At 35.6% G+C, this 24151-nt stretch overlaps 1 protein-coding gene across 2 annotated transcripts; it reads left to right on the top strand.

Moving 5' to 3' along the window:
• The first annotated feature begins 9703 nt into the window (after positions 1-9703).
• Positions 9704-19516, top strand: LOC105215911 (chymotrypsin-like protease CTRL-1). Of its 2 annotated transcripts, none has more exons than XM_054226683.1 (6): positions 9704-10130; positions 12148-12441; positions 12502-12610; positions 12694-12878; positions 18939-19240; positions 19308-19516. In XM_054226683.1, the coding sequence occupies exons 1-6, from the start codon at positions 9995-9997 to the stop codon at positions 19419-19421; spliced, it is 1140 nt and encodes a 379-aa protein (XP_054082658.1). In that variant the 5' UTR covers positions 9704-9994; the 3' UTR covers positions 19422-19516. The 2 variants fall into 2 exon arrangements, with proteins under 2 accessions (XP_054082658.1, XP_011188403.1); XM_011190101.3 differs by having other exon boundaries at positions 9708-10130; positions 12100-12441; positions 19308-19513.
• The last annotated feature ends 4635 nt before the right edge of the window (positions 19517-24151 follow it).

Below are 24151 nucleotides of genomic sequence, written 5' to 3'. Positions count from 1 at the left end.
TTTCGTTTAAAAGTTGCCAAAAATTTCAACTTCGTAATGTTGCGCATGCTGTTTCTTGCATGTCTTTCTCGTACAAACAATCCAAAAAGGCTATCATAACTAAATATACTAAACTAATAAAAATATAATTTTTTTCTAATATACATACATCTAAAAACATTCAAATCTCGAATAGTTGCATATTTTGGCTTACGAAAGCAATACATACTTAAATTAAAATTAATATTTTTATTTTATTTTTTGTTTTTGTTCTTAACTTTCACCAAATTGACTACTACGCTGTGAAATTGTATGTTTCTTTAGTACAAGTATTTGTTTGTTGCTGTTTTATATTCCATATTAATTTCGTTTTTATATTTTTGTTTTTTTGGTAGTTCACAATTTATTTTTTATTTTAATTATTTCATAAAAATAATATTAAATATATACATACGTAGTTTATTAAATATTGAGACCAAAAAAAATTAAAAAAAAAACGAATCAATTAGTATCAGCAAAAAAAAACATTTATTTTGGTCTGTTAATATAAAAAAACCTCTTTGTCAGTTGTTTTTGTCGTTTATGATATAAAAATAATTTATTATACCACTTTACTCAATAAAAAATAATAAAAAAAAAAATAAAAAAAACTGTATAACTGTTAGATATATATATATATATATATATATATATATATATGTATATATATATATATTTTTTTTTTTTTTCAAAACAATTTTTTTTTTCCAAAATCGAAGAAGTTGTACCGTTTATAGCGATCTTTCAACTTTTGAACACTCACTTCTGTAGCACAACTGATATTATGTTTCAAAATAGCACTTAGTTTCGTCGATTTATCGCTAGATAACATTCTCTTAGGTCTGGGAAGAGGAAATAGTGACTGTGGTCCAGATCCGGATATACGGTTGAAGCATAACATTTACATTACTAAACTTCGCAATACAGTTCTCTTTATTTTATACAAGCTTTTACCTGCGACTTCGTCCGGAATATGATAGAGCAAAACTCCCAGCAAAAACCATAAAAAAATCACTAACTCAATTCAGTTTTCTGCCTACTTCCTACCCCCTAAGTACGATGACGTGATCATTTTGATCTTATATCCGTTTTTAGGTAACCATCTATCACCATACCAAATTTCATCAAAATCCGTTCAGCCGTTTAGGAGTGAAAGAGTAACAGACAGACAGAGTTACTTTCGCATTTATAATATTAATATGGATTGTAATAGGATATTTCACGCTCTTACTGCTTTACCATAATTCCGGAGTTCCTTCATTCCTTAAAAATATTGAGTTCGGTAAAGGGTTCGTTCTCCACGACTGCAAAGAATCTCACTTAGACAGCTTCAACTGTCCTTTATGGCAACGAAATACTACTAATGGATCAAAAAACGATTCGACAAAGTCTTTGGACTATTACATATTTCTTAAGTCGGCTTAAGTCAATTCGCTATGTCTGCCTTTCGAAGTGTTTCAATCTCATTCTGGCGAATGCTGGACCTTGAAGGAGGAAATGCTTTAATGATTTTTCCCCAGCTACATCCAAACAGCTTTGACAACTTGCGTCTGGTATGATCCCTAATCTCACTGCATGTGTACTTACTTATTGGACAATGTTCAGTAAGTACTCCTATGAATGCGCCAAGATGAACTTTCCTAAGAGAAAACAGCTGGAAGGACCAATGCACAGGAAACAGAGCATTTGGCCAGCTTACGTGAAGTCTGTGGGCCTAATCATTGAATCCGCAGCGAATTCGATTTCGATACGATAAAGATTTTCGATCGAAAATGTTCATGCAATCATTGATTCCGTCGATAAACTGCTTTACCACAAAGTGAGAACGTAAAACTGTTTTATCGACAAATGCGATAAATATGAAAAAGTATCTATGCTTTTTGCTTTGTTAAAAAAAAAATAATACTGACATTTAACTATCGAGAAATTTCTTCCATAAAAATATTTAATTCTCCTGAGGCTCTTTAAGAAAATTCTTTCGCTATTTCGAGTGGGCAACTTTATAACATTTTTAAACTTTTAAACATTTTTAATTTATTTTTGTTAGTCCGTTTTTGTCTATCGTCTCTAAAATACCCATTTAAAACATGATTTAGTACGTCATCAGTAATTGTTTACATAAAAACTTCCAAATGGTTTATTTCTTTTACATTTCCGCAACTCATTCACCAACGGATAGATTTCGAGCAAAATTTTCGATTTTGCGGATTCAATGATTTCGTAATTAGCGACATCTATTAGCAGCGGAATGTGTTTTTTCGAGTCGATAAGTGAGTTCAATGTGATCGTAAATTTTATTTTCGATACGGATTCAATGATTCCGACGTAAAATTTTTCGATCGAATCGAACCATTTTTCGATCGAAACGGATTCAATGATTAGGCCCTGTATGCCCAGCAATTGTAGCACGGCCTACCCATCCGCTTCCACGGCGATGTCAATGCTGCTAGGGTACCCTCTCTTGCAAGCTGGTCCGCTCTGCAGTTTACATCGATTCCGCGGAGTTTGAATCTATTGATAAAGAGGTTATACACTCCTTAACTACTTTAGAGCCTACTGTCATCGATTTTAAGACCAGTATTGCCGCTCTGCTGTCACAGTGAATACACATCACTTTGAAAGTGGCCGCACTACCTACAGAAGACTTCACATCCCACATTCCCCCTGAGCTTGGATCCGTCTGTGAAACAGCTCACTGAACAACTTCTCCATCTGGTTCTCTTCGGTTCCGCGGTGATGTGGTTCAAGTCAGGAATGCAAGTGAACTGACGGAGGATTCCAGAGTGTCCTTGTTCGGGACACTTTAATTTAGGCAAATTCCATTGAGAGCCACTCTCTGGAATCGCTCCAACTTACTTTTCTTAGGGCCATTCACCTGACGACAACACCATAAAACTTTATTGGCTAAACTCTATGGTCTCATAGAGCCGGAAGATCCCTTTTTGTTAGACCTGTCACCTTTTTTTCAGTAGCTACTCTACAGCAGTACAGGACTTCCACGAGAGCTTCCTGATTCGGATAAGCTTCACTTTGTCTGCGTGCTGCACATGAAACCTCCCAATGAGAGGGGAATGGCGTCTAAAATTTTGTACCTCTTAATAATACCAACTCAGTTTAACATTAGAGAGGAGTTGACTATAATATATTACCAACTAAATGCTAAAGGTCTTTATGGAGAGCATATTTTTTCATGCCCATAATTTATCTTATGTTCTCTACGATTCTCCGAGCGAGATATATTAACGATGCTAGAGGTCTCGCCATTACTTATAGTAGTAGATAAAAGCTTACAACAAAGTGATCTTCAGTAAAAGAATTTAAAATTATGACATGTAAGCATTTTATCCGTTCAACTGAAGAGTGTATCTAAGTAAAATTAAAGTTAATTTTGAAAGCATTTTTTGCCATAATAACATAATTTCCATATACACAAAATTACACATGTTTGCTGGACATTCACTTTTACTAAACGATTATTTCCGGTTGACCCTTTTTTTGTGGCATTTACCAACCATCCATGGTAATATACAACGTGGTATATCACTTTTAACTACTATAAAGTTTAATGACCATTTAAACACTTTTATTATTTTGGCCTCAGTGACAGTTGGGCTAATAAAAAATGATATGAAAATGACGAAAAAAAAAGAAAAATTCTTTTTGGGTAAATATTTGTATGGGTGTACGGTCTATATACCCTGAACAGGGTATATTAAGTTTGTCACGAAGTTTGTAACATCCAGAAGGAAGCGCCGGAGGCCCTATAAAGTATATATATAAATGATCAGTATGTTGAACTGAGTCGATTTAGCCATGCCCGTCTGTCTGTCTCTCCGTCCGTCCGTCTGTCTGTCTGTATATATACGAACTAGTCCTTCAGTTTTTGAGATATCGTTTTCAAATTTTCAGATGTTATTTTCTCTTCAAGAAGCTGTTCATTTGTCGGAACTACCGATATCGGACCACTATATCATATAGCTGCCATACAAACTGAACGATCGGAATCAAGGGCTTGTATGGAAAACTTCCGCATTTTACTACATATCTTCATGAAATTTGGTGTGAGTTATTGTTCATAGAAATAATTTAATCACCGAAAAAATTGTTCAGATCGGTTCACTATAGCATATAGCTGCCATACAAACTAAACGATCGGAATCAATGGCTTGTATGGAAAACTTTTCTGTTTTTTTACTTACTTTTTCTTACGTCTTTAGATTTGCTTAAACTTATAGTTACTAAAAGAATTGCACCTGTGAAGGGTATATTAGCTTCGGTACAGCCGAAGTTAACGTTTTTTCTTGTTTTTTATTCTTTTTTGGAAGTATTTGGTCATTGGAGCGAATTTAATTACAGCGCCCAATTGTGTGGCAGACAATTACATGCACGTTTAGACAGACTCAAATAACGGTAATAAAATTTTTCATTTCAAATGCAGCCACACTTTGTTGCATTTAATTTGTAATTTCGGATAATAGTTTTTTTTTAATAAAAATTTACTTTTACCAACGAAATTGCGACAGAGTAAAACTCTAAATTTTTTGCTTAGTGCAATTGAAAAAAATATATGTATTTTAAATGCGGAAATAAGCCAAATATTAACTAAGTCAATATACAATTTGATTATGGATAAGGAAAATAAAACAAAATTTTATTATATTTTTTTAATATTTATTTGCAAAGTGGCAATTGCGTGACTTGTGCAAAAAGTCTTCCGCCTTTGCAATTAGCCTGGTTTATTTATTTATTATAATTTTGCACTTCTTTCATTAACTCCATTGCTCATCAGCTGGCAAATTATGGGTGTACATTAATCCAACGTTTCGATTTAGCTGCCATTTGTTAGCCATCAATTGTCCACATGACAGACAGACAGACAGCCAGTCGAGTTGATTGAACCAAAAATCATTGTTGCTGAAATGAAATTAACAACATTACACTTTATTGTGCGAAGCATGCTCATTATGGTTATTTACTAGGTATCTATATACACTTACACTTAATGCACAAATGTATGAAAATATGGAGCATAATTTCAGAATTATGCAATAATACGTCTATTAATCTGCTTATTAACGTCAATCATTTTCCAAACAATTTCATGCGACATTTTTTTTGCGTGAATTCCCATATTTACCGAGCATACTTTATTATGACATTATGTATTGCAATTACATATATATAGATTTGCATAAGATATCAATAGGGGTAGTCAATTGAGCTTTACTCTCTCTGTTGGTATTTCCTAGAATGAACAGATTTACGTATGCCATGAAGAGTTTTCGGAGATCTATTTCAATTGGATTTATTTCCTTTGAAGAAAGCCCTTATGGGTCATTCTAAATTTAAAAAGGTTTCGGAGCATATTTCGGTCATTTAATTAAGAACTGATATCCAAGATCGACAGAAATATGTCAAATAAGTTCAGCTGATCCATCTCTCTTGCTTCAACTGTCTGTTAATCGATGTCAGATAAGCGCTTTGCAGAAAAATCGGATTTACTAGGCTACTTTTTGATTTGTATTAAGGGTTACCAACAACCATATAACAGTAATTTCTTCATAGAACATTTTTTAAAATGATTTTTCTAACTACTAAAACGGTTCTAAATTTGTTTGGCAAACGTAAGGAATCTAGGTACATAAAAAGTAGACTAATAGGGACAACAAACGACGCCATATTTGACATTTTTCTTCAGTAAGGTTTGCCATTTCATCATGAAAAGATATGCGATCCAACAATGAGTGGAAATTATTTAAATTTACTACCGAAATTTGGAGTCAGTCAGTGGCCTTAACCTACGTCGTTCTCAAGCGTTGGGCATCTCTGTGTGGCGAATTTTGCGAAAAGATCTTGGCCTACATCCTTATAAGATCAAATTGACGCAAGAACTGAAGCCACTTGACCATCAGAATCGTCGTATGTTCGTGAATTCGGCTGAGCAACAACTTAAAAATGATCCGGATTTTCATAGAACAATAATTTTCAACGATGAGGGCTGAATGGCTTCGTCAATAAGCAAAATATGCGTTATTGGTCAGGCAGCAAACCACACGAAGACTCGGTTGTGCGATTTGACTCCGTTAGACTATTTCCTATGGGGCTACGTCAAGTCTATGGTCTATGCCAACAAGCCAGCGGCGATTGATGCCTTCGTACGAATATCGAACGTGAAATTGCAGCAGTATCGGCCGATTTATACTTGAAAACCGTCGAAAGTTGGGTTCAGCGTCTGGACTTTCCAAAGCGTTTTTTTGTTTTATTTACTTTTGCACCGCTCTTATTGAAAAACCGCTTTACTATCTATTTCTCTTTAAGACTCATCTTCTATCGCTTGTTTACCAACGACGACTAACAGCGCCTAACGCATAACCAAATATTTTTAGTGAAAGTAATAATCTGTTGCCAACAGGTGCTACTATGGACTAAGTAGGCAATTGAAAAGTAAAGTCCTCTCTCGACGAACCAAAATCAAACTCTATAAGTCGCTCATTATTCCCGTCCTGATGTATGGCGCTGAAGCGTGGACGATGACAACATCCGATGAGACGACTCTTGGGGTTTTTGAGAGAAAGGTTTTGCGCAAGATTTATGATCCTTTGAACATTGGCAACGGCGAATACCGCAGACGATGGAACGATGAGCTGTACGATTTATACGACGACATTGACATAGTTCAGCGAATAAAAAGACAGCGGCTACGCTGGCTAGGTCATGTTTTTCGAATGGACGGAAGTGCTTCAGTTCTGGAAGTGTTCGATACAGTACCCGCTGGTGGAAGCCGAGGAAGAGGGAGACCTCCACTCCGATGGAAGGAGCAGGTCGAAAGGGACCTGGCTTCGCTTGGTGTTTCCAGTTGGCGCCAAAAAGCAAAAAGGAGGAATGAGTGGCGCGCTCTGGTGGATTCGGCTATAATCGCTTAAAGCGATTCCTACGCCAAATATATATATATAATAATCTGTTGTTTTAAGGTCACAAAGCACTATCTATAGGACTGATAGCATAACCTAGTTTTCTATATTTTTTTTAAAGAAGTATTCTCTCATAACCAAATTAAAATTATTACATAAATATTAGATGAATAACGCAAAATACTACAGACTGTTCTAAGATTTAATAGCGAACACTTCGAGGGCTTTTACTTTTCACGGACGCGTGTGAACTCGTGTTTACAGACAGCTTGTACCGAGACTATAGACACTTAATGGGATTTTTCAACTTCAATACAATTGCTTACAAGTTTAAAGTAGCAACAACAGACATTATTACTATATATTAATAATAATAAAAATAATAATAATTATTATATTAAAGTACAAAGTGGTAAAAGTCATAGAAATGTAAAAATGCTAATAAAACTTCGTAATGCGAAAAATGTAATGAAAGTAAAAACTGTTGCCATTCAGAGGCCAAAGTGTATGTATGTAAATAAAATAAATTCCACGCTAACAGACATGAAAGGTAATGAAGTTAAAAAATATGTAAACATACATAAAAAAATTATTAAAAATGTTTATATATGAATACATGTATGAATGTATTTATTTATGTATGTTTGTATGTATGTATGAAACTAGAACCGGCTTATAACCAGTGAAATGTGAATATCACATTAAAACGATCGTTAATGCCTTTCTATTGCCACCTCTGGTGGATAAAGGGGGTCGCAAGTAGAGCGGCGTGATTTTATCAGTACCACAGAATGCATGTAATGTAACGGTGCTTCATATGTCCTCTACACGTTTTAATATGTAGTACATAAATTGCAGATTTTTAACTAAAAATATACACTATAATGACCCATAGGAAGGCTATGTACCCAGCAGGAAAGTTTGGCGGTTTGAATTGCGATAGAACTAGTTTAATTTTTACATACTTTCCACGAATAAAAAATTATTAAATTTATTTACTATAAAGTGATTTATTAAATGAAAAAAAAAAATATTTGTTTTTGTTTTTAGAAAATTGTTTTAAAGATTCAGATTGAATATAGCTGCCGAAGGTCCATTGTTGAAATCAGTTTTTATGATCAGAAGGCTGCTGTAGGCTTAAATAAGCACCTGGTCTATACAGAATTACTCACTACACGTCGTCTGGTCCTGAATCATGTATAGATTCCACAACAGAAATACATTGAATAATTACAGTTTTGCCAATTTTTTGTCAATTACATAATTAATACAGTTATCTTTATTAAGTTATTCCTGGAAAAGTTCGAAATTTTACGGTATAAAGGGACCATATGTGGACATATCATTTGCGACTCTTGTTTTATTAACTTCTAATTTCCATAAGTCGTTAGTTCTGCTTTTTCCCGCCTGGATAAGGAAGCGAAGCGAATGGGTCTGAATGTGAATGAGGACAAGACGAAATATCTACTGTCATCAAACAAACAGTCAGCGCACTCGCGTCTTGGCTCCCACGTCACTGTTGGCAGCCATAACTTTGAAGTAGTAGATAGTTTCATCTACCTGGGAACCAGCATTAACAGCAATACCAATGTCAGCCTGGAAATCCAACGCAGGTGCTAGTATGGACTGAGTAGGCAATTGAAAAGTAAAGTCCTCTCTCGACGAACAAAAACCAAACTCTACAAGTCCCTCATCATTCCCGTCCTACTTTACGGTGCAGAAGCGTGGACGATGTCAACATCCGATGAGACGGCACTAGGACTTTTCGAGAGGTTTTTGCGGTTTTGCGGAAGATTTGTGGTCCCTTAAACATTGGCAACGGCGAATACCGCAGACGATGGAATGAAGAGCTGTATGTGCTATTCGACGACATAGACATAGTCCAGCGAATAAAAAAACAGCGGCTACGCTGGCTAGGTCATGTTTTTCGAATGGACGGAAGTGCTTCAGTTCTGGAAGTGTTCGATACAGTACCCGCTGGTGGAAGCCGAGGAAGAGGGAGACCTCCACTCCGATGGAAGGAGCAGGTCGAAAGGGACCTGGCTACGCTTGGTATTACCAATTGGCGCCAAACTGCCAGAAGGAGGGATACGTGGCGCGCTGTTTTGGACTCGGCTATAACCGCGTAAGCGGTGTCTACGCCAGAAGAGATCTTATATAAAGTTGGTAGGTGGTAGTTGTTATTCTAACCAAGAGCTCTGAATCAGATCGGATCATTAGGGTTAGGTGTACTACTAACGTAGTCTTTAATCTTTACTACTCTACTTTAAATCTCCGATGTTTTGATTTATGAACACCGAAAACTCTCTTATTTACAAACACTGTGTCTTCATACTACTTTAGTAATTAAATTATTGTAAGAAAATTTTAGAGGAAAATGTTCAAATATTGTTTTCGTATTCAAAATTTAAGGCTTGCTGAAATATTAATTTGATGAGCCAGTACATCCAGTATAGTATAAAAAAATTTAGTTCATTGTTCTAAGCATTGCTCATACAACACAACCTGATCATTTCTCTCTCCATCAATGACTCCGCGCTTCATTTGTGCAAAGTACACGCTACTATTAGACTAGTCATGATATACAAAGGTATGTACATATATAAGTAGTACCCGTATAAACACAAATTACTACACGCTTTTTAAATACATATCTACATACTCGTACATACATAAGCTCGCATATTAAAGCTAGATTTGTGCGTTACTCCATTTATTCTAAAAAAAAAATACAGAAAATTTGTCATACTAGCCATTATTGCCCATAACGATCAACAACTGTTGACCAGTAGCTGGAGCGTTGTCAACGCATTTGGACGCATTTAAATTTAATTGCCTTTCGTTTTTACACTCAACTCGAACTGAAATATTTTGTGAAAAATAGATTTATAAATTAAAAAAAAAAATTAAGAGGCGATATTAAATAAAATTTTGACCAAAAACAAAAAAATAAAAGATTAATAATAAAAATAAAGAAATTATAAATATAAAAAATAATAAAATATAAAACCCAAAAATTTAAAATATATTTTTTTTCGAACAAAAGAAGTTTATTCGCCTGCAACATGTTGTGGCAGGATGTTTTCGATCAACATAATAATCGTGGCGGTAATAAATTTTTCCCCTCGCCTTGGCAAATTTTCACCTTAATCATAATAGGCTGGTTCGCCGCTACCGGAAATTGTGAAATCGGTACCTTTGGTAAGGATATAGTGAAAGTATGAAGAAAATAATTTAAAAATTTTCATATTAAAAAAATGTGATGTGTATTTAGTATCAATAAAGATAATTAAAGGACAATAATATTGAAGACAAAATGACTACTGAAAACATATTTTTAATACCATCGAAAACAACTGCAACAAATATTTCCAAAAATTAATATTGAAAAAAATAAAACAAAACCAAATCAAAGGACACGAGAATTTTCAAATAAAAAAGTGACTAAAAATATACTTGATTATGGATAAAATAATTAATCCATTTTAATTAGGCAGTAATTAAAAAAAAAATTAACTTTAGTGTCGAAATGAGAATAAATAAACAGGACCTAGTAAATTAGAAGTTGTCCTGATTCTTGATTTCAAATAGAATAAGCCAAGTTTAGGAATATGGACGCTCGAATATGTTTCTATAGACTTTTTTTTTGAAATATGTTCATACTAATAAATTGTTTTGCATTTTCAAAATCTAAATACATATACATATTTAAGTATATTTTGTGAAAATTTGACGTCAATTCAAAAAATATTTTCCGAGACATACATGAATTTGTAAGGTCACGTCAAAGTGTTTAAAATGATCACGATTTCTCAGAAATTGCTCAACCGATCGGTCTAAATTTTTTTCGAAATCTTCTTGGAACAATTGGTGTGGAATTTCCATTTAAAAAAGAAAACGAAAAAAAATCATAAAATACACGTTTTTTTTTACATCGCCTCTGCGATCCAAATTTGGTCATTCATAAAATAAGGAAATTACTTTTGGAGTCCATAAGAGTACGTTTTTGACATAAAGGAAGCTTAACAAATACAGTGGAACTTCTCTAACTCGAATAACCATAATCATCCCTCTCTCTCTAAAATTTTAAAATTTGTGTTATACTCTGGTCGAAAAGTTCGATTTTTGGAGGGACATTTTTATGAAATTTGACTTCTTGCCAATTCAAGAGTTCGAGTTATGGAGATCTTCGAGTTATAGAAGTTCGAGTTATGGAAGTTCCACTGTATCTTTTTATAGACCTAGGACAATACTGAGCAATGTTCAGTTCTCTACCAGTCCTTCTTTTGGTTCATTAATTGAAAACGGTTTAGAAGAAACAACAATGACGTACAGTTAGTTAATTTAAGTTAAAATTGCCTATACATTTTTAAATTAATAATTTCGACAATGAAGAGAATTTGGAAAGTTCTTATAAAATCTCGTACAAATACAAACTAATGATCGTGACTGAGATTCGTAAAAAACCCGACCAATAATAAGACACTCTTTGGAAAATACAGCGAAGAAGAAAGCGAAACAACAAAATTGAGGACACATTATCGATACGACTGCTACAGTTATCCATTCAAAACGTTAAAAATTAATTTAATGAATTAAAATTTATTATAGAAAAAATAATGACGAAAATGGTTTGTATGTATGTAATTGGCGTTGAACCGTTTAGCCGGTTATAGCCGAATCGATGAGAGCGCGCCACTCCTCTCTTTCCTTCGCTGTTCGGCGCCAGTTGGAGATTCCAAGTGTAACCAGGTCGCTCTCCACCTGGTCCCTCCAAGCCTTCCCCTTCCTCGACTTCCTCCGGCGGGTACTGCATCGAACACTTTCAGAGCTGGAGTGTTTTCATCCATTCGGACAACATGACCTAGCCAGCGCAGCCGCTTTCTTTTTATTCGCTGAACTATGTCAATGTCGTCGTATAACTCGTACAGCTCATCGTTCCATCGTCTGCGGTATTCGCCGTTGCCAATGTTTACGTGTTACGTTTACTAGCGTTAAATTGAATTTAGCAATTTATGTAATTGAGATTGCATTTCACTGACTGTTGTTAAGGTCCATAATTTTTGATTATGAATCCTAAGTTGAAAAAAATTCTACACTGATTTTTCAAATTCACCTAATATTTATTCCATTATTGTTTTTATTCCAACCAACGAAATTGCTTATAAAGAAAAACTCGTAATGCCCGACACATACGTGAATCGTAACGCCTCAGCAGCACCACAAGGACGCTCCTTCGCGCCACGTTCCTACTACGACGCTGGCACCGAATGCACCGTCGGCACAGAGTGTACGCCACTACACGACTGCACGGCGATGATTTACGAAGTGGCGAAACGCTGTTATTATGGCGATAAATCGCTATTTTGCGGTGGCGGCGAGGAGATGCCTTACGTCTGTTGTCCGAGTAGTCCGCTTGAAAAGAATCAGGTGTGCGGCAAATCATTAGTGCAAGGACACTTTTATCGCGGACTCGGCACACATCCTTTCGTGGCGCGTGTGGGTTTTAAGCGTAAGTAGTGTAGAAATTCGTGAATGCATAAAAGAGAGTTGAAAATATGTTTATTTTCAGATATCAATACGGGCGCTTTTGCGTATCCTTGCGCGGGCTCGGTCATTGCTAGGCGCGTCATTTTGACAGCAGCACATTGTGCTTTAGCGAAGGCGGAAGGACATCGGCTGTAAGTCAAATATTATGCTGATTTCATTTTTAATTTTTTTGTTTCTAATTTTCACTCGTACTCGTCTCTCTCTGTCTCCTTAGCTCCTCGGTGCGTGTGGGCGAATACGACACTAGCAGCGATCCGGATTGTGCGACCACTGGTTTTTGTGCACCGCGCTCGGTCAATCATGCGATTAGCCATGTGATCGTGCATCCAGACTATAAACAAGGCCAGTATCATCATGATATCGCTTTGTTGGTGCTGAAAACGCCACTCAACTATTCAGGTGAGAGTTCATAAAGCATAAACGAAAAATGAAAGGGAGTGTGCGTTTTTATAGTGTTTATGAAAATGAAATACGAGTATGTGTGTATACATATTTATCCAACTCATTAAATGGGAGTTTTTGTCGGTGTTTACAATTAATTAAGCTTGTCCGCCAGGTTCGTAAAATGTATTTATATAAAAAATATTATTAATTTTTTGCGTTCCATTTCTTCAATTATCTCACGAATCAAGTTCAAAACAGTTAAATGTTGTTTGCATGTCATCAAAGGCTTTTGTCAACAATTGTGAAATTGAAATGGTTTTGTTTAATAATAACTTAGTCATACCTGTTATAACTCAGTATTAATAATAATAATCGTATAACTAATTCAGTAGGGTACAGTAGAGGTCTCCAAGAGATATTGCTTTTTGAATATTATATTCAGAACTTACATATATGTATCAATGTCGGCTCTATAAAGAACACTTACATTCGCAACTATTTCGTCCCAAAACAATTTTATTTCGGACATGTGATTGGAAATACTTGAAAGTTTCCTTTTATTGGATCAATATCCCACATTTATGTAATTCTTTAAATTATTCAGATTATTATTTTTATGGGGTATTCCTTAAATAATTCTCAATTGAATTTAATCTAGTTTATTCTGATATCTGCGTGTGTGAGAGACCATTTTCGATCTCTAGCACCAAAAGTAGATTTGATGTTTTTTATTATCTGTGGAATGTGTGACTTTAATATGTAGTTTCCGAGCAAGCTTCAGTAAATAGTCGGTGGACTCGATATACCTTCGATCTCAATCCTAAGACAAGCTTCAAGGTTGAAGAGTTTGTTAAACAAAATGGCCTCTGATCAAACTTTGAAGTAACTACTAGTTCATTCAATTCAGCTTCCATCCTTTGTGGAGTGAGGCATGCAGAGGTGTATTGAGGCTTGCGTTTTCATGTTCGAAGTGAAACTCTCAGTAAGAAAACACACTGATACCTGAGAGATTTACCGAAATTTTCGGTGAAAAGTTACCATGGGGCACTGAGTTCTTCATATTCCATATCCGGGGCATTGAAAAGTTATAGCCCGAATTTTTTCACAAGTGATGTCACGGGTCATATACAGTATTTGTGTAAAGTTTTATTTTGCTATCTTCATTGGTTCCTTTTGTATATCTTATAAAGTGAAGGAATCAGATGGACTTCAAAATTGAGTTACATGGAAAGTTGTCGTGGTTGTGAACCGAGCTCATCCATTTTCCACACGTATCATCAGGGTGTCAAGAAAATATTATATACCGAATTTCATTCGAATCGGTCGGGTAGTTCCTGAGATATGGTTTTTGACCCATAAGTGGGCGATGCCACGCCCATTTTCCTTTTTTTTTAAAAAAAAGAGTGCAGCTTCCTCCTGCTATTATATTTGTGAAATTTAGTGTTTCTGACGTTTTTGGTTAGTGAGTTAACACACTTTTAGTAATTTTCAACCTAACCTTTGTATGGGAGGTGGGCGTGGTTATTATCCGATTTCAACTATTTTCATGGTGTGTGGTGGGGTACGTAGGAGAACCGACTGCAAAAAGTTTGGTTTATATAGCTTTATTGGTATGCGAGATATATAAAAATAACCAATTTGGGGGCTGGGCTACGCCCACATCTCCAAAAAAATCTTCCTAGTGCGATCCTTTATTCCAAATTTTACTTTTATAACTTTAATTATGGCTTAGTTATGACAGTTTATAGGTTTTTGGTTTTCGCCATTTTGTGGGCGTGTCAATGGTCCTCAGGGTGCCAAGGAATACGTGTTCCAAGTTTCGTTAAGATATCTAAATTTTTATAAAGTATATATAAAAATCGGCCAAAATACACACTTTCCATCTACCATAAGAAAACACTATATTCGTATAGTACAGATCCCCACGATGGCTGCTGCCTTCTGACGTTTTCTAGTCGGGCCGGTGGGAATTTTTCACCGATTTCTTTCCAATTTTGTGCCGATACTACCAGCCCTCAACCATAAGCTTCCGCTCTCATGTGGATGATGGTTGAGTTCCAAGTGAATTGGGGTTCCTGCTCTATCAATAGGGATCTATAGCATTAGTGATTTTAAAGGTTTTTTTAAGTATCTGCAAAAATTCTCCTGATCTTGTGTCAAGTAGAAATGCAGACCTTTCAAGATCATTTGCGCCAACTACTTTATGAGAAGCCAAAATTTAATATGTAGGTGAACCTATGAAATGTAGACACTTTCCTCAGCTGAACGACGGATCTTCACGTACTCGTACATAAATTTTACTTATAATATTAAATATTAATATTATTACAGATACTCGTGACTTAATTGAAATTTCAAAAACGCATAAAATCTAAACGATGCGCCGTCACATCGCTTCAACACCTTTTAAACCGCTTGTTTTCACTAAATTAACAGCGTTCACAGGTATTCTTACTGCACTTAACGAACCTGCATCTTCGCCGAGTGTTGTCCGAGTGTCTCGCTAATTATGACAGCAGCTGTCACAAACTTCATTACGATAACGTGTCGTAATATTGCAGAATTACTTGGCACATTAAAAATAATATGCCAAACAAAGCGAATTAAACGCCAAAGGCATAAATGCGTTCGCACACGCCGCCCTTCGTTTACTGGGCGTTGGACTCTTAACCAGACGCGTCCTTTCAGCCAGTTTGTTGTGCGCTTGTGTGGCATCAGAGGCCGCGCCTGTGCAGCGTGTGAGCATGAAAAATGTCAAATTAGTGGTCCGGCAGCCGCTAAGTGTGATTTACAACCTGATTTAATTGGATGATACGAGTGCGCGAGTTGAATGCTTTAGGCAATGCTCTTCATATTCTCCGGACCGCACATGTGCGAGTGGAATACAAAGTTGCAAAATTTATAAGGCGCACGTTCGTATCGCACGTTATTAAGCCATAAAACTCATTATAACATCAAAATTGAAAAATGCTCATAATGATGGAGTTGCGCCCCTAACTTGTTGTTTTGATGTAGAATGTAGTTTTTTATTGGAAAATATAAACAAAATGGATTTCAAATGAAAAATATTGATAACGGTTATTTAAGGAACTTAAAGCGTTTTAAATGCAATATATTTTTATCGATCGATCTGAAATGTTTGATCAATGAGGATCAATTATTGCTATTTCACTCTTCAGATGAAAAATCCAAATTCATTAGTCGAGATTTTGATATGATCTGATTTACGACACAATGAAGGAAGTGTTCTACAAATGTTCTATTCGAATAGACTTCCACTGGATCTAAAGGTATTTGTGGAGTTTGATCAAACGATCCATCTAAATTAAAATAACAATCAAGTACAGAGAGACTTCTCTTAACGGACACCTCCCTTAAACTAGCATTGTTTCATGCAGCAAGTTAAATTTTTGGAACAAATGATCCTCTCTTAGGCGGACAAAAATCGCTCGACTGTGAGTGTCTATCCAAGAGCGGTGTCACTGTAACTAGATTGATTTTGTTTTATAATCCAAACTGAGAAATTTAGCTAACATCTTTAAGTTATAGAACCCTTATTCGTCGCTTAAGTCACACATTTATAAATATTATATTTATACCCTGAACAGGGTATATTATGTTTGTCACGAAGTTTGTAACACCCAGAAGGAAGCGTCGGACACCCCATAAAGTATATATCTAAATGAACAGTATGTTGAACTGAGTCGATTTAGCCATGTCCGTCTGTCTGTCCGTCTGTATATATACGAACTAGTCCTTCAGTTTTTAAGATATCGTTTTGAAATTTTGCAGATGTTATTTTCTCTTCATGAAGCTGCTCATTTGTCGGAACTGCCGATATCGGACCACTATATCATATAGCTGCCATACAAACTGAACGATCGGAATCAAGGGCTTGTATGGAAAACTTCCGCATTTTACTACATATCTTCACGAAATTTGGTGTGAGTTATTGTTCATAGAAATAATTTAATCTCCGAAAAAATTGTTCAGATCGGTTCACTATAGCATATAGCTGCCATACAAACCGAACAATCGGAATCAATGGCTTGTATGGAAAATTTTCGCATTTGACGTGGTATCTTCACGAAATTTGACATGGATTACTGCTTAAGGTAATAACATAATCTCCGAAGAAATTGTTCAGATCGGTTAACTATATAACCTTAATGTTTCTAGCAAACAACCCGGCTAAAAGGAATTAGTAAAATATTTTATTTTTTTTTACTTACATTTTCTTCCGTCTTTCGATTTGCTTAAACACATAGTTACTAAAAGAAATGCACCTGTGAAGGGTATATTAGCTTGGGTACAGCCGAAGTTATCGTTTTTTCTTGTTTTTTATTAAATTGCCCCACCCTAATGTAATGTGTCGAGCCAAAACAAGCTGAGCGTGCCAATATAAGCACGTGTCTGAACTGTAATATTAGTAATCAATGAAATTTCATGTTATTCCCGAATATTTGCGGTTATGAACTTGTTTTCTTTGTGGCTGTTACTTACTTTTGGCTTACTTAGTGCAACATTGTTGCAAATGCGTTGCTGATCAACAAAGGATCATCGGTTAATATTACTTAATTTATTATACATAACGATTGTTTTGAAATTTGTTTTGATCAACAAAACCATCAATCAACGTCGTCTACATGCCCCACCAATGAGTTGCGATGTTATTTGGAGTTCGAATATTTTGATCTGGAATTTGTAAGCTTTTTTGCCGTAGATATATGTACTAGTACATACAAACAGTGTTGGTGAATTTGTTGTGGTACGTTTGTTATTGACCTCATAGAAGCCCCCCTCCATATTTCCGAAGAACTCGACCAGCCACTTTTCACAAGTCTCTTTTGAGTTCAACTTTACACCAACAGGGGCGTTCGGCATGAACAGGAACAGGTGATAATCACTTGGCGCTATGTCCGGGTTATATGGTGGATGCGATAAAACCTCCCATCCAAGCTCCCGTAACTTCTGACAAGTCAGCAACGAAGTGTGTGGACTGGCGTTGTCCTGGTAGAACACTACACCCTTCATTTTGGCCTATTCTGAACGCTTCTGGTCGATCGCCTGCTTTAAGCGGTCAAGTTGTACATAGTAGATGGTAGAATTAAGCGTCTTGGAACAGCTCATAGTGGATGATTCCCTTCCAATCCCACCAAACCTTCCTGGCCGTCAATCCCGGTTTGGCCCCTGTTTGGGACGATTCACCGGCCCTCGACCACAACCGTTTTCGCTTATATTGTTATATTTTGTCGTATTTGATCAATTTTTCAACGCCAGTCACCATCCGCTTCAAAAATGAGTTGATTTCGTTCCGTTTCAGCAGCATATCGCAGGCGTCGATCTGGTCCAGAAGGTTTTCTTGCGTCAAATCATTCGGCAACCAAACATCAAGCTTTTTTGTGTATCTAGCTTTCTGCAGATGGTTTAAAATGGTTTGGTGACAAACTCCCTTCTCTTGGGCGATGTCACGAGATGTCACATGCCAGTCTAATTCGATGTTTTCCATGATTTGATCGGTATTCGTCGTCACAGGTCTTCCGCCGGCTGGCTTCACCCGCTCTCAATCGTCGAAACCATTCCTCCGCAGGTCGAAGTGACAGAGTACCATACCACAAAACACCATTAATCTTACGGAACGTTACTCTAGCGGAAAAAACTTAACGAAGGAAAACTTTAAACTTTTTAGCGCTAATTTCGGCGTTATTGAACTCCATCTTTACACGCCTATAACTGTTGAACGCAATATCCAAACTAATCATGCATAGCGTCGTTTGGTAGGTTATGTCTAGTAGATGTATAGTTTTACGAGCTCTGTAGCGCTTTATACATAGCTGCGAAATTCAGAAGACAAAAATCGGAAATTGCTAACCTAATATCAATATTTTAGTTAGACGGTTCGGTCAGTTGCAGACCCTGATAGTTCCAAAATAGTATTTATATAGCCTCTCGCTCACTACCTCTCTCAATTTAAATTGTTGAGTTCGCTCACTGAAATGCTGTAATGTTATAAATTAAAAAAACATGTAATAACAATTTTTTTTCGTATCCCAACCTCTTCACATCCCAAACTAGTCGCAACTCAACCGATTTGTCTGCAAAAATCACGCGCTAATTTGATTGTGGGTAAGCGTGCCACAATCGCCGGTTGGGGCAAAATGTCCACCTCGAGTACGCGTCAACCGGAAATGGCACATTTGGACGTGCCGCTGACTAGTTGGGACCTCTGTTTGCGTAATTACGGCTCAACCGGCGCGCTGGAATCACCCAATTCAATAGAGGGCCAGTGGATGTGTGCGGGTGGTGAGGGTAAGGATGTGTGTCAGGGCTTTGGCGGAGCGCCGCTATTTATACAGGAGAACGGCATATACTCGCAGGTGGGTGATTATTTTTAGTACTACCTACATGTATATTTATTGTGTATATTCGCAAATTTTTCTACAGATCGGCATAATGTCATTCGGTTCGGATAATTGTGGTGGCCTGCGCATACCGAGTGTTTACACATCGGTTGCTCATTTTGCCGAATGGATACACGACAATACGCCGCCGGAATAAAAGTTGACTAATGCGTTGTATATTAAAAAAAAAATATATTAAAAAATGTTCGTATTGCTTAAGTGACGATCCTTTATGTGATTTTGTGTTTATAATTTCATATTTTTATTTATTTTAATTTTTAAGTCATTATTGCTATTAAGTATACATTATTTATACGTATACATACAGTGTATTGTAAAATATTTGTACCAATAAATTGTTTGTGGAAAAGTATTTGGTTTTATTTTTTGTCTTTCTTTCAATTTGTCCAAAAAGAGAATTGTGTCGCATTGAACAAATTACGAATGATAAAAATACTTTAATTGTCATAATTGATCTTTGAACTCGACGCTAGTGAAGCGTTTCTTGGTTGGTTGTTAGTCCAGTATGCCCGGTGTGTGTACCTAAGTTTGTGTTGGCGCGTCTATTTCTACAGAAAGTAGTTAAAAATAAAGTATTTATTTATACAGAAAAAAGAAATACTGTTGTATCTTTTAATGCATAAATATGTCTTTGGAAGATGCCTTTTATGAAAACACATTAATTTTAAGAAGAAATATATATAAATACATAAATAAATAAATTCACGTCTACTCTTCCGCTTTTTAGATAATCTATAAGCGGAAGTGAGCTTTAGGTCGTCTCTAAATAACTTACAGAATTTATAGAGTGGGTTAAGTCAAGGTGTAGAACTCCACGACTACAGAGCATCTCACTTCGACAGCTACAACTGTCCTTTGTGGCTCCCAAATACTCCTAACGGATTAAAAGACGTTTCGAAAAAACGCTTGAACCCTATTAAATGGTTCTTAAGTCGCTTGATGTCTTAAGATGTAGAGGTACGCGGAATTGTACCTACAGAGGTGTTTTAACTTTAGTCTGGTGAATGCTGGACATTGTAGGAAAGTGCTTGGATGATTGGTCTTCGCCTTCCTTCAAACAGCTTTGGCAACTAGTGTCTGGCTGGATCCCTAACCTCACCGGAAGTGTACCTATTGAACAATGTCCAATAACCACACCAACGTTTGCAGTGAGATCAACTTCCAAAGATAAAGCAGCTGGAAAGACCGTTTTCGGTTCACCGCGGATCAGAAAGTCTTCATAGCTGCACAGGTGCTGGCTGTTGTGAGATCAACTTCCAAAGAGAAAGCAGCTGGAAGGCCCGTTTTCGGTTCACCGCGGATCAGAAAGTCTTCATAGCTGCACAGGTGTTGGCTGTTGTCCAGCGTTTGGCGAGCTTACACGAAGTCTCTTTTTTGGGAATAAATAAATTTGACTGTTAACCTGCAGTCTTTGTCCGGATAAAACGAAAAAAATCAGGGTCTATTTGGGTTACATAGACACGATAGTGGATTTTATAAAAGATCTAACGGAATTATCATTGTTCTTGGTTTAGTAGTTTCGGATTCTATAATTTCCTTATAACTTACAACCAGAGCTTTGAATTCTTTAAAAATTAGTTTTGCTAAAGTAAATAGATTGGCTTACCTAACGACAAACTGTTTAGTTCAAACTTTATAGAAATTTGTAAGCTCATAGGGATACCATCTACAAGGCTAAGGTAAGCTGCTTGAAAAACTAATTATTTTTTCTAAAGAGGTTATTCATCACCTTCCGAAGACAGCATACATAAAAAAACGAATAAGCTCATTCAAATAACAAACAAACTCATAATCGTTCAAGTTTTAACATTAGTATTAACTGGGTTAACATTGAAAGAAGTAAAAAAGAAGATGAGATGAAAGTGAAATGCATATTAGTTCCCCAAATACTCCATATGTGCTAATACTTGTCGGTCCTTTTTTCCAAAGGTGGTATGTCCACACTAAAGCAAACATATTTACGCCCATCAAATGTGTTCGAGTTCTTCTTTGTTTGTTTTTATTACCATTGTGGTGGAAGACATTAAATACATGTTTTTTCTTGCCACTAAACGTTTTTGAGAGCAGCTGTTTGGATGATGTTGCAGATGACCGGCAAACATATGATCGGAGAACCGAAAGTGACGTGCAGATCAGCTGTGTTGCTATGCAGGTGATTCTGTTTCTAAAGCATTTAGTCATGAAATTGGCATATGTATGTATGTATGGCTGTGTAATTATGCATAAGTTTTTTATGGTTCAATATCGTGGTTATCTACATATGTACATACATGTATTGAGAAAAATATTGCATTGTGGAATGAGAAGACTGTGGTCACAGATACAGCAATGAGTAAACAAATTATAAACCGCAATTAATACCAATATTAGATCACTGATCTATCGTGAGGCTTTCCTTATAGTCTCATATAATTTTAATGGAGTCCAAAGTTAGATCTTTGCTGAGTGGCATGCTCTAGAGTAAGCGGTGTTATGTTATGTGTGCACTGCGATAACATTGTAATTCAACGGAAGATCTGTCTTCCAAACGGTTCTGTGAATTCCAACAAAGACTTTAAAGTTTAAACACTAGACAAGCATTACTTAAAAAAATGGACTCATATGATATTTATTGAAGTATCTGTTGATGGATAGAAGAAAAAATTGTGTTGACAGACAACACTATAAGTAGAAGAGATCTTCATTGACATAATTGAATACACTCAATCAAATTCTTTAAGAAATCAAACAACAAATCACACAAACTATTCAAGAATCGAAATAAACATGAAACTTGACGCACTCAGCGCAACTGTTAGAGAGTATATAAAGAAAATCTAAATTAATCAAATAAAAAAGAAGGAGGTGTGGCAGAACTCAACCCAATCGATGACCTTAACGGTCAGTCGCCACAAACACTATTAGTACTGTGATATAAATTTTCTTTTAGGAAAGACATTGCCGTTCGTGTCATGACACACGTTAAACAATAGACTCGTAGCTACTATTCAATATCGATCAACAAGTGATCGACATTATGAACGACAATTGTAGTTGTACATATTTAAGTGGTGGTGCGTGCGAACACAAGTCAAAAGGTATATATACATATATAAATTTGTATTAACTGCCTTTCGTCAAAATGAGGAAAAAGTCAAATAATATAATCAAGTACCCGGTAGGCAAAGAAACTTTTTTATGAATGATACTAAATACAGTTTGAGTTTTCCATTTATCTGAATTTGAAGAGTTTGGCCAACCAGTTCCAAGTAAAATATATTTTAGACTTGTTTTAGTAAGCTTTTACCTCTGGTCGCTTTCGAGGACTAACAATCATGATGCTCAAGTTCATTCTTGTTCTTTATAGAAAAGGATGTGTTTACAGACCAACACTATAGGTAGAACAGATAGATCGAGACTCGTTGATTACTGCTCTACCAAATGGTATGAAAATTCAATAAAAATCATAGCTGTCTCCAAAGTATCAAGCTCTAAGCCCTTCAGAATCATGATCATAATTAAGTAGGGACATTCTAGGTGGATCAGAAGATTAGTAGCTGTTTATCATCTTGAGTTTCATTATTTACATTCTAGAATAAACAGATAATTTTGCCTGTAATATTGTGGTGAAAAACTTTAGTTATATGTTATGTAAGATATTAGACACATCTCTTCCAGTTATTCCTAAAGGTTTTCTTATGAATAAAAGTATGTAAGTATATAGGTATAGTTCACTTGCACTTCCAAAGTACACTCACATTTTTTCTGACACATTACTTATTGCTTTTTATATGTGAGTTCGAGTTGTTGTCTATCGTGTGCGCCTTCACATACGTCAGCGCCAGACAATCTGGCACAGTCGACTTTTGTACGTGCTCGGTAGAAGATCGAATATTGTTTTTTTTTTTCGAATCGACAAAGTGTGCTTAAAAATTAATACAGGAAACGGAAAGAAAACGGATATAGTGAATATAAGACTATATCTGTCAAATGTGTTCGATTAATTGCCTAAATAATAGGTATATATAGTTTAAAATAAAAAAAAAAATAAATATAAATGTTTTAAGAAGAAAAAAATTGTGAAAATTACTAATTTAAACGCAAATTGGTATAATAAATTTTGTAAAATAGTTTCATTGAGTTTTAGTAATAATTAATTGAAAAAAGTGAAAACAATTCGGACGAAATATAATCCTTATCGTACGATAGATTTTTTATAACAATCGGGATTTAAAAAATGTTAAGTGAATTGTGCTTTTCGAGACTAAAAAATCTATATATTTTATAGAAAAAAAAAATAAAAAAAATCCTAAAAGTGTTATATGAGTGCATGATATTTCAAAGTGATGAACATTTTTTTAATATTTAAATAAAGTGTTAGAATAGCCTAGAACTTCAAATAAATTTTAAATTACATTTTCACATCTGCAATACATTACAAGTTTTTATAATCATCGCCGACCGTAGAGGGCTTCGAGAAAAAGTTGATTCCGGAGATTGGTTCATTCTTCGATTTCGTATCAAAATATCAACTTAGACTTATAATACACTGAAATATATGTTTTATAAAGCCTGAAAGTGATAAATTCGATTTATTTGCTTTTCTCCAGAATAACTTGAGGTTATAAATTGGTCTAAACCAGTGGCGGATCCAGAAAAAATTTTTTTGGGGTGGGTTACGAAAAGTTTTATTATTCATCGTATTTTTAATATAGTTGTTCCCTTGTGAAAATTCAGTTATTATAGGACACGTTTTGTTTTGTTTTTTTTTTTTTTTTTGTATTATTCCCAAAATACGAATTTGACGCTAAAAATGGTCAAGAAATATTTTATTTTTATGAAAGGGTGATCAACTGTTCAGAACAAAACATTCTTGCGGAGGTGAAA

The sequence above is a fragment of the Zeugodacus cucurbitae genome, chromosome 3 (genome assembly GCF_028554725.1).
Source record: "Zeugodacus cucurbitae isolate PBARC_wt_2022May chromosome 3, idZeuCucr1.2, whole genome shotgun sequence".
In the NCBI taxonomy this organism is placed as follows: Eukaryota; Metazoa; Arthropoda; class Insecta; order Diptera; family Tephritidae; genus Zeugodacus; species Zeugodacus cucurbitae.
This window is presented reverse-complemented; position numbering and strand designations above follow the sequence as displayed.